At 45.3% G+C, this 15,616-nt stretch overlaps 1 protein-coding gene across 3 annotated transcripts in view; it reads right to left on the reverse strand.

Annotated features, from left to right (window-relative positions):
* The window catches only part of LRRK1 (leucine rich repeat kinase 1), a 134,951-nt gene that overhangs the window by 90,597 nt on the left and 28,738 nt on the right, over positions 1 to 15,616 (reverse strand). For all 3 annotated transcript variants that reach the window (XM_084817359.1, XM_084817358.1, XM_084817357.1), the window contains exons 3-5: positions 5,723 to 5,886; positions 2,812 to 2,983; positions 1,112 to 1,291 (exon numbers count right to left, since the gene is read on the reverse strand). In XM_084817359.1, the coding sequence (XP_084673485.1) occupies positions 1,112 to 1,291; positions 2,812 to 2,983; positions 5,723 to 5,886 (516 nt within the window). The remainder of the gene's footprint in view (positions 1 to 1,111; positions 1,292 to 2,811; positions 2,984 to 5,722; positions 5,887 to 15,616) is intronic.

The following is a 15,616-nucleotide window of genomic DNA, read 5'->3' on the forward strand; positions in this document are numbered from 1 at the left end:
TATACAAAGATAAGACAAGCTCTGTGTGTATTCCTGGCTTTTTATTTAACAAAACAAAACACAGTTCCCCCAAAGAGCAGCTCTGTTCCTAACATTATGGAAACAGCTAGTTAAAAACAGAGAGGCTTGTGAATAAAAAAGGAACTACTGCAGTATGTGTGTTTCCCCAAATTAGATGATGATGCAGGGTGGTTTTTCTTTAAAAACAAAAAACAAAACTCAAATGCAGGGAACTTCCTTATCTAAAAAAGAAAATTTGGGCCCACAGGTTGGTAGATCCAAAAGGAAAGAGGGAATGTCCCAGTGACCGTCTGTAAGAGAGTGCTGCAGTGAGGTCAGGTCCTACTTGGCTCACCTGGAAAGGCAAGGCTGAATCTGTGGAGGTGTGGAACTCCATGTACACATTTTGCCTTTTTAGATGTATCTAAACCTAAAAACCGTTATATGCATCACACAGGAGGTGATAAAACATAGGACTGTACTACTTTTGACGACGACCAGGAGGCTGCTATTGCACTCATGTTCTACTTGTGGGCTTCCCACAGGCAGCTGGTTGGCCACTGTGTGAACAGAAACGTGAACTAGATAGGCCTTTGGCCTGATCCAGCATGAAATTAATGTCCTTATTATAGATGGAGAGGTCATACTTTTTTTAATGTTCCCCCATGTAAAAAGCCCCTCGCTTGTTAAAACTGTGCACCTCAGAGAGAAAGGTTTAATGCCCAGGTTGGGAGCTGCTTTTGGCTCAAAAGCCAAAATCCATTTCAGAGAAGCCCTCGGGGGGGGGGGGGGCACATTCCAGTGGTGGGTGGGGCAAAGGGGTGGGGCCAAAAATACAAAAAAATACCAGCATAGTTTAGCTTAAATCTCTTGCTGCCAGTAACTAAGCCTTAAGAGAGGCACTGCAATCTTTTAAAAGGGTGGGGGGGGGGAATGTACAAAAGCCAGGAAACCACAAAACGGCTGGTTATTGGGGGGAAAGGGGTGTGGCCAGGGGAAAGGGGCGTGGAGCTCTGAGGAACCCTGGAGGGCTGGACTGGGACCCCAGGGAGGGGAGCGTCTGTTTCCCTGATGCGCTAGTTAACATAGCACAGACAGCCCGATCACATACCTCCTTTTATAGCTGCATACAGAGGCAATTGGACAAGGACTGGAAACTCATTCTTCCTCACTGCGTAGCTGTCAGGGTCTGCTCGGTATGTCAGGACTAACAGCTTGACCAGCTCCAAGTGGCCTTGCTGACAGGCAGTCGCAAGCATCCAGCTCACGAGTTGCAAGTAGTTACTCAGACCTATGAAAACAAGTGTTCAGAGACCATCGATTACAACGTTAACATGTGAAGCGTCACGCTCGCAGCAAGTTAGAACAGAAGAACAGAAGAAGAGCCCTGCTGGATCAGACCAAGGCTCCATCTAGTCCAGCATTCTGTTCACACAGTGGCCAACCAGCTGTTGACCGAGAATCACAAGCAGGGCATGAGCGCAACAGCACCGTCCCACCCATGTTCCCCAGCAACTGGTATACATAGGCTCACTGGAGAAAAAATGGCACATAGCCATCAAGAACTAGTAGCCATTGATAGCCTTTTCCTCCAGGAATTTGTCCAACCCTCTTTTAAAGCCATCCAAATTGGAGGCCATCACTACATCCTGTGGTTACGAGTTCCATAGTTTAACTATGCGCTGTGTGAAGAAGTCCTTACTTTTATCTGTCCTGAATCTCCCACCAATCAGCTTCATGGGATGACCCTATTGGGTTCTAGTATTTTGAGAGAGGGAGAAAAATGTCTCCCTATCCACATTCTCTACAACATGCATAATTTTGTAGACCTCTATCATGTCTCCCCTTACCCACCCTTTTTCCAAGTGAAACAATCCCAGCTGATGTAACCTCCTCTCATGGGGGAGATGCTCCAGTTGCAGGAAAATGCACCAGAAAATACAAGGGGGTGGTTTTGGAAGACACAGTCCCACAAACAGCAGCTCTGGCAATCGTGCTGTTAAGAACATTTAAGGTGCTGGGAATTGTAGGACTTTTTTCAGTCTAAACATGCATAGGATTGCGCCCTTAAGGATATTTGTCTTTTCCATATAATTCTTCAAGACTGCCAGTCAACAATGCCAGAATATGGTTATCTGGCATGGAGACTGGGGAATCTCTAATTCTAAATAAATCAAGTGACTACCTTTAGGACATGACTGCATTAAAGTCTAACATGGTTAGCCATCATGATTTTCCCCAAAGAACTGTGGGAAATGTCATTTTGTGGAGGGGCTTCCCTATGATTTATTGCTATTTTAGGGCAGCAATTTTAGGGCAGCGATAGGGACCTTTTAGGGCAGCAATAAAAAATTTAAAAACAGAACAACTGAACAAAGAACAAAAACGGCATTAGATAAGATCGTGTATAGTACAGCCAGCAATAAAAACAGTAAATGTTTGGTGGAACATAAACCCCTTTAGGGTTCACTTAAAGGCCACAAGAGAGGGGGCCTAGCAGAGTTCTTGGGGGATGGACTTGCACAAGTGTGGGGCCACTACTGAAAAGGCCCTGTCCCTGGTACCCACCAAGCTGATCAGTGTCACTGAGGGGACAAAGAGCAGGGCCTCTGAGACTGATTTTAAGGCCCAGGGCAGGTTCCTACAGGTGTAGGGAGCCCTTCAAATAGCTCCTTGACAGAACTACTTTTCCCAGGGGTTCCATTTCAGAAAGCTAGCTGGGACAAGAAAGGGACAATATAACAGAATGTAGGTGAAGAAAGCAACAAGAAGTGCTTCAAAACTAACAGAAGGACAGGAGACTCAACCTACCAGGAAGAGAATCCAGCAGTTCTTGTGCAACGTCTTTATGCCCAAAATATGCTGCCACTACAGCTGGGTTGTCATCATTGGGTTCGAGCGGCACTGACAGGCAGGCTTCTTTCAGCAAATACCTTACTGTCTGCAAGTCCCCATACGCGGCTGAAAGACTCAAGAGGTGGCTCTGATTTGGGGGATGGGAGAGGAATATTCAGCACATAAATCAAATGAATGGAAATGCATAGAATGGTCATTTTCACAAGCCACATCTAAACATCTCTGAAAGGCGATGCTCCTTCCAGTCATGTGACATGCCCGGTCATGCGGCCTGGCCTGCTCTGTCCAGGAATTTCAGAAAATGGCTGCCCTGATCTCACCACTACATGCTGACAGGAAGAAGGTTCAAAATATCTCCCAGCGGAGGAGAAGTAACTGGAGAATGATCTTGAAGTGGGTCAACAGATTAAGGACGTTGATTTTCAATATTCTATGTCAAATGCTTTAGATCTTGCTCTCCAATATACTTTGGTGTAATTTTTAAAATTCCCTAGATATGCCAGATATCTGGACAATCTGACTTTCCCCAAGTATCGCTATGTCTTCTCCAGGGCTAGATTTAACTGCCTCCCTTCTGCAATATTGGAAGGGCGCTACCAGGGTGTCCCATATCAGGATCACTTGTGTCCCTGAGGAGATGAAGTAGTTGAAACTTTAAATCTTTTTTTTTTAATGTAGCCTTCATAGGGAGGAACGTAACAGACTATTTTGCCCTATTATGAGGAAATGCCCTGGAAGGACATTGGAACAGTATTTGGAATATTTCTTGGCTGGTACAAACAAGCCAAGGACAGAGTTAGTGGCTAATTTCCTCTTCTCCGGTCAAAGGTCTTGTAAGATGATTTCTTCATCCTAAGTGTAACTGTCAGGGTTGTATCTGAGCCCACAGAATCCCAAAGCAGCTCTGATTCAGAGGAGTACAGACAACTTGTGGGGGAGGAACTCTCTCAGAATTCAGAGGTGCAGCTGGAGGGGGAGCCCCCCTGCACTCACATCCCTGGGACCGACAGTGAACCAGGCATGGAAAGGGAGGGACAACCTGAGCTTTTAGACGTGAGGCACAAACGGGAGATCACAGGGGCCGAGCTTCGGTGCTCAGCCCGTTTGACTTGACGTCGACAGCTGCACCCAGAAGCATCATGGGAGAGGGGGAGATCTTCCCCTCCCACCCCTTAAGTTCAGAGAATTGCCGCTCTTTTCCCAAATGGAAATCAACTGACGTCCTAACCCTTAGAACCCCTAGATGGCTGTTCCTTTGTAGTGTCTCTGAGTCTCAAGCAATTAGCATCTGTATGCCTCATTAGGATAAATGGAATTAAAGCCTTGGAAAGCAGCCCTTTTGTCTGAGTGTTGATTTTGGCTATCGGAGTATTCAGTAGGCAACAGGAGAACCTTGACAGTAACTTGTATTCCATGTTTTTATCTTTTCTATCACATTGTGTTTTACGCATGCCCATATATTTTAAATATGTGTATGTTTTAATAATTATGCTTTAGCCTGTTGTGTAATGAATTAATGATTATGTTTGTATGGTTTTCTGTTTTTACTGATTACGATTCACTGCTAGTTTGTTCTAATGGGTCTGTGACCACATAATAAAATGAACTGAACTTGAAGCGGGTGGCCTGCTGTGACCCACTGGGTGTGGGGGCTGGCTGGGGTAGTGCATTTATTATTTATTTATATTTATGTATTACCTTTCTATACCACCCAATGGCAGAAACTCTCTGGGCAGTTCACAACAATTAAAACCATAAAATACAAGAGGATAAAATACAATATAAAAATTTAAAAGTTTAAAGCTACAGTCTAAAAATAAAAATACTAACCAAACAGAACCTAGCCGCAGTGCAGAGATTTAAAATACAATACCAGATTTAAAACAGAAACTGAAAAACTAAAATGATAGTCTATGAGAACATTTGTGCCTAAAGTAAGCCATCCCAAACTCTCAAATGCTGCTGGGGCTGATTTGCAGACCAGGGAAGAGTTACACACACCCATCCTGCATGCCCCCCTCTGCCTCACAAGTGTCTTGCTTACATAACCAAGATTAAGGAGGCTGCAAAGTCATGCTGCATATCCTATGGAAAAATGACAGTGAGAGCAATCCCACAGCCACGAGACACTGTCTAGATGGCCATAGGATTTTTCGGTTTCTGGGAACCGAGGCTGTCCGACCTCGGTTCCCAGAAACCGTGCTCCCTGCCCCCTCATAGCCAGTGCAGTTCTTTTTGCACTGCCACCACTGTCTCCGTGCTCGTAAACGGAACCGTCCCAGGGGCGGGTAAGCGACTGCAGAAGCCACTTCAGACAACTTCCTTTCGGGTCTCTGGGCCCGCCCCCACCCCATTCTTGCATATGTGGGTCTAGCCACAAATGCGGGGTGTCTGGAGTGTGAAGGAATCCTGCATTGGATAGGCATCAGCCTCCGAGTTCAGAGGCTGACGTCTATCTTGATAGGATTGCGCCCTCAATGCAAAGAATTTATCTGACCTCAGAATCTCAGTTTCTCCAGAGCAGACTCAGTTCTTTTTTTATGGTCAAAAAAGAAACAGCTGCACCCACTGAATTCCCAGTGCATTTCGCCTCTTGGCCTTTATCAAGGGAAAAACCCTTGGAGATTCTTTTGGAGGATTCCCTCTCCCTTGAGAAGAAGCAAGGGAGAGGGAATCCTCCAAAAGAATCTCCAAGGGTTTTTTTCCCCTTGATAAAGACCAAGTGTCGAAACACATTGGGAATTCAACTGATGCAGCTGTTTCTCTTTTGACTTTGGTTTCCAGCCTTACAGCTGTTTATTCCGGTCCCTATTGGCACTGTGGCTTTTTTCTTGATGGCAAACAGTGCGCACTGCTCTGCCCTCACCTTTTCCACTGGTAAGATGTTCTCCTGACACGCCGTTTTAATCAGCTCTTGGGCTTTCCCGAATTCTCCGCTTTTGTAAGCTCCCTGAATGGACTCCGTCACAGGAGACTGGCTGATGGAGAGACCGCCAGCTATGGACTGTCTGCCACCCATGTCCAAATTGCCTGTGTGCAAAGAGAAGAGAAGAAAATATTTGCTTATGACTTACGGTCCATCTTTGGCCTGGAAGGCCTCAAGGCTGCTTTCATTATAAAACACTAAAATTGCAACTGAACAGGCAACAATATATAGCAGCAGATAAAAATAGTAGAGAGCCAGTGTAGTGTAGTGGCTGGAGTGTTGGACTGGAAGCTGGGAGATCTGGGTTCTAGTCCCCACTTGGCCATGGTAGCTCACTGGATGAGTTTGGGCCAGTCACAGACTCTCAGCCCAACCTACATCACAGGGTTGTTGTTGTGAGGATAAAATGGAGGAGGAGGAGGTTAATGTATGCCACCTTGGGTTCCTTAAGGAGGAAAAAAGGCAGGATATAAATGTAATAAATAATAAATAGCAACTAAGAACCCCAACAGAAAGTAATGAAATGCAGATAAAAGGCAACAAAAGGGGTCCCAGGTACCATTTAAAGCCACTAAAGCGGGGGTGTTGACCTTCCATTGCAGAGATGCTCTTGGGGGCCGCATTCCAGTGGTGGGTGGTGCTAAAGAAAAAAGGGGTGGGCCAAAATACCAAAAATACGTAAAACTCTTACTGCCAATAAATAACCTTAGGAGAGACACTCCAACCTTTTAGAATGGGGCAGGGGAGAATCTACAAAATGTTTGGGAAATCACCAAATGGTCAACGGGTGGAGGAAAGGTGCGTGGCCAACTGGGGAACCCCGGAGGACCCAACTGTGACCCCAGGTGGGCTGCATGTGGCCCCTGGGCATGGGATTCTGCACCCCTACACTAAAGGCACAAGAACAACTTTACACAGCACCTAAAAGATAACAACAGAGGCACCCAGCAAACACGTCTGGGGTGGGAGTTCCATAACATGGGCACCACCAGAGGGAAGAAACTCTCTCCAGTAACTGCTGGCCTGATTTCCAATGGCAAGGCCATCCGGAGAAAGGCCCTTGAGCAATATCTTAATTGACAGCAAGGGCCATGCAGGAGATGTCTCCCATTTCCATCGTCCACGAACGGTGCCTTCCTCACCAAAAGGAAAAGCGCCAACATCACTGTTAAGGAGTAAACTGTACACACGGCCATTAAAAGTAAGGTCTCAAACAAAATATCTTCGTAATAGTATACATTTTGACATGCATTTTGCTCTGGGATATATACATTTTATAATCCGTAGGTCACGTCTGCCATCTTCCTCTGCCAAGTGATTCTTCGAACCTGAAAAAACTAACCAAATTCAAGTGCAGCTATTTGGCTGTCGGGAGAGGCAGGCAGGACATTCCGACTCACTGGCCAAGAGAAACGGACAAGTGCATACTTTCAAACAGGTTCCGGAGGGGTAACCATGTTAGTCTGCTGCAGTAAAACCAAAGAGACTTGTGGTAGCTTGTTGTTGTTGTTCAGTCGTGTCCGACTCTTCGTGACCCCATGGACCACAGCACGCCAGGCCTTCCTGTCCTGCGCTCTCTCCCGGAGCGTGCTCAAGTTCATATTCATTGCATCCGTGATGCTATCCAGCCATCTCATCCTCTGCCGTCCCCTTCTCCTTTTGCCTTCAGTCTTTCCCAGCATCAGGGTCTTTTCCAGGGAGTTTTCTCTTCGCATTAGGTGGCCAAAATATTTGAGCTTCAGCTTCAGTATCTGTCCTTCCAATGAGCACTCAGGGTTGATTTCCTTTAGGATGGACTATGAACTTGAGCATGCTCCGGGAGAGAGTGGAGGACAGGAAGGCCTGGCGTGCTATGGTCCATGGGGTCACGAAGAGTCGGACACGACTGAAGGACTGAACGAAAAAAAAGGAAAAAGGATGGACTGATTTGACCTCCTTGCAGTCCAGGGGACTCGTAAGAGTCTTCTCCAGCACCACAGTTCGAAAGCATCAATTCTTCGGCGCTCAGCCTTCCTTACAGTCCAGCTCTCACAGCCATACGTTACTACTGGGAAAACCATAGCTTTGATTATGCGGACCTTTGTCGGCAAGGTGATATCTCTTCTTCTCACTATGCTGTCTAGGTTTGCCATAGCTTTCCTCCCAAGGAGCAAGCGTCTTTTAATTTCATGGCTACAGTCACCGTCTGCGGTGATCTTGGAGCCCAAGAAAATAAAATCTGTCACTGCTTCCATTTCTTCCCCTTCTACATGCCAGGAAGTGATGGGGCCAGATGCCATTATCTTTGTTTTTTTAATGTTGAGTTTCAAACCAGCTTTTGCACTCTCCACTTTCACCCTCAACAAGAGGCGACTAACAAATTTATTATGGCATAAGCTTGCATGGCCTGCAACCCACTTGGTCAGATGCATGAAGTGTTATTTTGTGTTACAAGTATATATACACACATACATGTTTTAGTGTGTACGTGAGTGTGTTTGAATTGAAAACAACAAGGTCAGAGGAACTTCAAAGACAGATTCCAACACAAAAAAGCTGAGCTACAGTTCATCAAGAGGTTCAACTCTCTCTCCTGTTGTCTTAACAGGGACAAAGGTTTTCTTAATCACACAATGTGCATTAATCAGTTCATCAATGCAAGGATGTCTGTGTTGCCACCCAACAATTGCTTTATGAATGGCTCCTGTTAATGAGGTAACCATCACCAGCCGATCTTTCTGCATTTAAATTCTCTCCGATCTCACTGTTCATGATCCTCCCCAGCCCGCAGACTTGCAACTATGTGTCTAATACTTGTAACTCAGGGTAAGACTTCACCCTTCTGAGGAAGTGGGCTGTAGTCCATGACAGCTTATGCCATAATAAATTTGTTAGCTTTTTAGGTGCCTCAAGATGCTTTCTTTTTTTGTCTTTCAAACAGGGACGTGAAACTGAAGAGGCAAAATTTCCTTAAATTTCTGCCTAAAAGGTACTTTCCGTAGGATGGTATCTCACATAACAAAAGCACCGTGGATCTTTCAGGGAGTCATGCAGCAACATGCCAGTTGGGGAAGGAGGAGGCAGATACTTTTCTTCCCCAAGAACATCCCTGGGAATATTGTACTGTTCCCATGGGGCACCCTTTCCAAATTGCAAAGGGAATGCCACTGGGCTACTGAGGGCAGAAGTAGTGGCAAAACTTTTCTCTCTCTTAAAAACAGAGAGGAAAAAGCCCTCAGCCTATTTGTCTATAATGTTCGGGTGCAGAACCTCAGGTCCGCAGGCCTAATCTGGTCCCAATCCGGCTCTCCAGCATTTCCCAGATAGCCACGCCACTTCTCCTGGCCCCACACCCTTCCCCCCTGATTGTTTGGTGGTTTCCCAGCTTTTATGCACATTTTTCCCTTTCCAGAAGTTTGAAATGCCTCTCCTAAGGCTTAGCGACTGGCAGAAAGAGCTCTAAGCTAAACTGTTTCTGAAAACAGCACTGTTCCAGGAGGCATTCCTTAATTGTCCAGTTACGGTTTTTACTGGTACTGTGTTATTAAACAAGTATAATTTTAATGTGGTGTTTTCATCTTTTTATTCTTTTACTGTTTTATTTCTTGTGTTAACCCCTCCGAAATGTGTTCTAGATATGGAGCGGTATATAAATATTGTAAATAAACATAAATAAATAAATAAGCTAAACTATACTGGTATATTGCCCTGTCCACGACTGGAATGCGGCCCCTGAGAGCTTCTCTGAAATGGAATTCAGCCCTCAGGCTGAAAGAGGTCCAACACCCCTGCTTAAAGGTAAGCCCATCCCTACCTGAAAATTCTTTGATTTCACCCCCGCTAACCGAAAGTTGTGAAATGCCCCCCTTCCTTCACAGGGGATGGATGCATGGTCCCATGAAAGTGTACGCGTGTGTGTATCTGGTCCAGCTGAGAAAGAAGTGAAAGTGGAGGGGTGTGATTAATCAGAGACTAGGTCAAAAGCTATACATTGTTGTAGCACTTAGCATCTGTATGCTGCTTTAGAGTGTTCAAAATGTGTCACATGCATTATCTAGGTAATCCTTAAAAGGCCCTGTAAAGTAGGTCGGTATTATTATCCCTGTATTGCAGAAGGACGGATAGGGAGGGAGAGGCTGAAAAATAGTACCTTGTTTAAAGCCACCTAGTTAGTTCATGATTTTTCAGAGCTCTAAACTACACTAGATCTCAGGGGAAGGGCTGTAGCTTAGTGGTAGAGCACATGCTTTGCATACAGAAGGTCGCAGGTTCAATCCCCAGCATATCCAGGTAGTGCTGGGAAAGACACCCCCCCCTGCACTGCCTGAACCCCTGGAGGGCCGTTGATACTCATCACAGAATACTGAGCTAGATGGGACCAACAGTCTGACTTTGGGTAAGGCAGCTTTCTGTGTTCCTGCGTGAAAGGTTAATCCAGCCCTGGAATACAGAGACTGAGTTCCTGCATGTGCAGGTCTCCCATTTTGGTTCAAAGGGACCCGTGTGTGCTGTGGAGATCCACTGAAAAAATGTGGGGAAGTCCTTATAGATGGAGGAGCTTTGTGCAACAGAACTTCCATGCCCACAAAGGAAGGACGGCTAGGTTATGACATAATTCTATAAAATCAGTGAGTTTGAAATGCATGTACACTCAAGAGGCCATAAAAGCAGGTCAAACACTGAAAAAGGTCAACCACTGTATAAGGGGCATTTCAGTGCGCCCTGGAATAAAGGGAAGAGTCTGAATCAATCTGCGGATGTCAGTAAATACCCTTGAATAATGCAGCTTGGATTACCAATAAAGTCTGACTAACCCTCCCTCGTCAATTATTCAAAACAGAGCTCAAGTCACCGAGACATCCGAGATGGCTCCGGGGATTCGCGCCATTAAGTTGTGAAGGCGTCGATAATCCCTGCAGGACAATACTCGGGTCTTGGAGAAAATGGGAAGGACAAGACAATCAGCCAAAGTCAGGAAGATGCTGGAATACAGGTGCTGGCAGCAGGTCTTCGCTCATGCAAGGGGTACGGCGATGCACGAAAAGGGGTACAGCAATGCTCGAAAAGTTGGGCGTTCCCCCACCCACCCCAGCCTCTGCTGGAAGAATCTGTTTGCAATGTGACATCAGCATCAAGACTGAACTGGGGAAGTGGATGACTGCACTAGGAACTTGTCTTGGGTTCTGTAGTCTGGGGTCCATGGAATTTACCAAAGTTCTCCATATTTGGGACAAAAAAAAAAATGAATAAAATTGAAACTGACAGATTGGTCCACCCAAGCCCAGGGCTTTGAGTGCTTAGTTCTTCAAAGTCTGGGTTTGAACCCCTGTGTATTCAGCCATGTTAAGAATGAAGGAGGGTTGCCACCTCTTTTTTTTGGTCGGGGTACTCAACTTTAACAGCAATATGGCAGGCAGCTACAATGTGGTCCTCTCCATTAGGGATGGACAAACAAGTGATGTTCGGGAATGCTAGGATTCTCCAAACATTGTCTCACTGCTTGTCTCGTGATTCCTGTTCATGCTTTTGATTGCTGTTTGCTCCGTGCAAACGGGAAAATTGTTCAAAGTGAGCAGCAACTGAATGTGAGATCTGTGCAAATCTCCCTACATCTGCCCAGATTTCCTAATTTGCACAACTTTCGTCCATACACTAAAGTGGAGCTTATTCAATCTTCAGGGAAATTTGCACAAAATTGAACCAGGGAAAGTTGCGCAAATCGAACGCAAGCACATGTCTGACAATTTGCGAACATTTTCCACAGACATGTACCTGCACTCATGTTCAGGGCTTCCAGCACAGCATACATCCCTACTCTCCATGCTGTGATCAGATGCGCCTCAGATGAGCGAGAATTTTGTTTGAGTTAGTTTCTGATAAGAATTTACCAACATTTGCAAAGGTCTTCATATTCAGGAGAGAAAGAACTTAAGATTTAAAAAATCTGAATGTGGGAGAAACTGAAATGGGCAGGTTCACCCCTCCCCACATCTGCCCCTGCCCCCAATGCAGTACTCCAAACAGCGCCAAACTGTGTCCAGCTATCATTTTAATATCCCACAACGCCCCTGATATACTGTTACTCTGGCCATTGTGGGGAATTTAAATTGGTAGCTAGATGCCACCACTCCACACTGCTCAGAGTGCTGTTTCTGCCCACCCTGCCACCATGTAAGCTCACCAGGGCATTCTGATCGAGGAGGGCACCTGCCAGAGGACACTTTGCCCAGGATTCTCTAAAACCTAAACCTAACCCTTCCTGAGTGCAGCAGGCAAAAGGTACTGCTTTGCTGGCCAATCCAGAGGCCCCATATTACTGGCCAATCACAGAGACCAATGCCAATTGTTACTATTCCCTTTTGTGTCCAAAGAGCTCTACAGTCTGAGCAAACATAGTCTTTGGTAGTTTACTGCAGGGGTGGGCAGAAGGTAGATCTCCAGATGTTTTGCACTTCAGCTCCCAGCATTCCTGACCACTGGCCATACTGATAGGGCCTTCTGGAAGTTGAGGTCTCAGACACTGGAAGATCTACCTTCTGCCCACCCCTGGTTTACTGGATCCTAAACTCAGGCCCTAAGATTGCCACATCTGTTTTCACAGGATCGGTGGGTAATAAGGCATTTTTCTGCATCTTGGATAGTTTCAGGGTAATATCTTGTTTGGCCTGGCTTTGGATGTCTGATTTCAGCCCACACCACAAGGAGACAAGCAACCCATTGGGCTTTAAATGTCAAAAGCGATCAAACACAGATCTAACAATTTTCAGGGCTGTTTGGGTTCTTCAACTCTATGGTCATACTGCGCAAGAAATGCAGAATTCAACTACCTGAGAATCTCAACTTTCTGTATTTCTAAAAGCATGTTTTTCTTAACTTCTGGCTGCAGTCCATGGGGTCTTCTCAACCTGGGGAAAGGTAATGAGTGAGGTACCGCAGGGCTCAGTCCTGGGCCCAGTGCTCTTCAACATTTTTATTAATGACTTGGAGGAGGAGGTGCAAGGAATGCTTATCAAATTTGTGGATGACACAAAATTGGGCGGGATAGCTAATACCCTGGAAGACAGAAACAGAATTCAAAGTGATCTTGATAGACTGGAGCGCTGGGCAGAAAACAACAGAATGACATTTAACAGGGATAAATGCCAAGTTCTGCACCTAGGAAAAAGAAACCAGATGCACAGTTACAAGACGGGGGATACGTGGCTCAACAAGACTACAAGCGAGAAGGATCTTGGAATTGTTGTCGATCACAAGCTGAATATGAGCCAACAATGTGATGTGGCTGCAAAAAAGGCCAATGCTATTTGGGGCTGCATTAATAGAAGTATACCTTCCAAATCCCGGAAAGTACTAGTCCCCCTCTACTCAGCACTGGTTAGGCCTCATCTGGAGTACTGTGTCCAGTTCTGGGCACCACACTTTAAGAAGGATGCAGTCAAAGTGGAGAGGGTTCAGAGGAGGGCAACGAAGATGATCAGGGGACTGGAAACAAACCCCTATGAAGAGAGACTGAAAGAACTGGGCATGTTTAGCCTTGAGAAGAGAAGACTGAGGGGAGATATGATAGCACTCTTCAAGTACTTGAAAGGTTGTCACAGAGAAGAAGGCCAGGATCTCTTCTTGATCATCCCAGAGTGCAGGACACGGAATAATGGGCTCAAGTTACAGGAAGCCAGATTCCGGCTGAACATCAGGAAAAACTTCCTGAGTGTCAGAGCAATACGACAATGGACCCAATTACCTGGGGAGGTGGTGGGCTCTCCCACACTGGAGGCATTCAAGACGAGGCTGGACAGCCACCTGTCAGGGATGCTCTGACTTGGATTCCTGCATTGAGCAGGGGGATGGACTCGATGGTCTTGTAGGCCCCTTCCAACCCTACTATTCTATGATTCTATGCCAAATCCACACTGCTGAAATTCAGCAGTGCAGCAGCAAAAAAACCCCAAAACAACACAGTGAATTTTGGCAGCAAACCGCTTTTTTTTTTGCTTCTGCAGTCAGAGCAGCAGCAGGAGTGTGGCCCCTGGGGAGCCCAGGGGCCAATTTCCTGGACCGCCCAAAGCTGCCCATCCCTGTTCTAATCTATAAGTAGTTATTAAATTCGTCACACCCTTGGCTATGCTTTTAGCCTAGTTCCTGCAGCACAAAACAACTCAACTGTACAAATCTAAAAAAGTCAACAAAACAGACATAAAGCACAGTTAAAAGTACTATGCAAACACAAACAGACAGAAGCAGAATTCTCTTGCAGAGGTTAATTGTTGCAACAAGTAAAGCATACGTCAAAAATATGGCTTCGACAGATGTTCCATTAAGTAACAAACAAATGCATATGGGGAGACCCCGTATGTTCATTGGTTTTATGCCAACCTTCCCCCAACCTGGTGCCCTCTAGGTCCGTTGAACTACAACTCTCAATGTGACTGGCTGGGGGATGCTGGAAGCTGCAGTCTAATACACAGCACCAAGTTGGGGAAGGATGAACTATGCTAATGCTAGTGCATTAAGGCACAATAAAAGGAGAATCATAATAAAGGGAACATTGCAGTGAAACAACAGTAACAGCATTATTTCGGGGGGAAACAAACAAACAAACAAACGGAGTGACAATCATGAAAGGCACAACTTGGACTCCTATGGCTTTACTCTAATGCAAACAAGTTTAAGAAATCCAGAGCTCTGAAATACTCAACTTTGGGGACTAACAGGTGGATCTGATGGCTTGACTCCAGAGTAAGATGTTGCTCCAAATTTCATTACTGCAACATGCAAACTAGAACTGCTTTGATAAAGGCTAACATAATAATTCCGAGGGAACAGAGCTGTTTACACAATAATACCTATAAACCTGCCAACCTCACAGCTTAGAACTCACCTTGCAGTCATTATTCGGAAAAGCGTCTTCAAAAACCTCTAGTAATCCAAATTTTAAATCAGTTTTGAGCCAATGCAATCTGCAGTCTCTGATACAAGCTTTGAAACTCTCAAGGCTGTTAACCCATCAAATGGCGGAAGGACATCTCCCACATATTCTCCCAAGCCGCTTCTGAGCTGTATTAGCACTCTGTCGCTGCAAAGGAAACCTGTGTCTGAAATAGAGTGCTTTGGCTTGTCAGTGATAACTGACATCCCTATGTCCCCTCAGAGTGAAATCCAAGCTTTCGTTTTTCAGTTAAATAAGGGGGTAGAAGGCGGGAGGGAAATTAAGAGCTTCCAGGGTGACCTCAGACATCAAATTCCTGCCTGACACCAGATGGCCGTAGCTGCAACTTATCAGACTGATCAAGAATCCAAAATGGAAAAAAGATTAATGAGCTGACACTGAGTAAACCAAAAAGCAAGCATCTGCAGAATTCAAAAATATGCCAAGTGGAGGATGTCAAGAAAGACATAATTGAATCAAATTAGATTTAGGCTGAAATCCTAAACATACCTACTAAATAGCAAACACCTCATGGGACTTACTTCCAAGTAAATATGCACAGGAAATGTACTGGTAGGATGCAATCTTGTGCAGACTTACCAGAGAATTAGCCTTATTGGACAAAGTAAAACTTAACTTCCAAGTAAACGTGAAAAGGATTGCACTGCTAGAGTTGAAATATAGCAGTTACATACAGACAGAGTGCTAAACCATGTTTTTTTTTTTAATAAGATCAAGCCTCAACAAGCTTTGTCCTCATGCAAGAAGATGAGAACCATCTACTTCCCTATTAGATTAGCTGCAGTTTAATGTGTTGCTTGAACCCTAGATTGTGGTTAATTTTAACTATGGTTAGTGGAAACAACACAGCTTCTGAAACTATGGTTTGAAGCTGGCTTGTTTCCACTAACCATAGTTAAGATTAACGG

This window comes from Heloderma suspectum, chromosome 11 (genome assembly GCF_057233095.1).
Source record: "Heloderma suspectum isolate Gila_16-S chromosome 11, 16-S_ref, whole genome shotgun sequence".
In the NCBI taxonomy this organism is placed as follows: Eukaryota; Metazoa; Chordata; class Lepidosauria; order Squamata; family Helodermatidae; genus Heloderma; species Heloderma suspectum.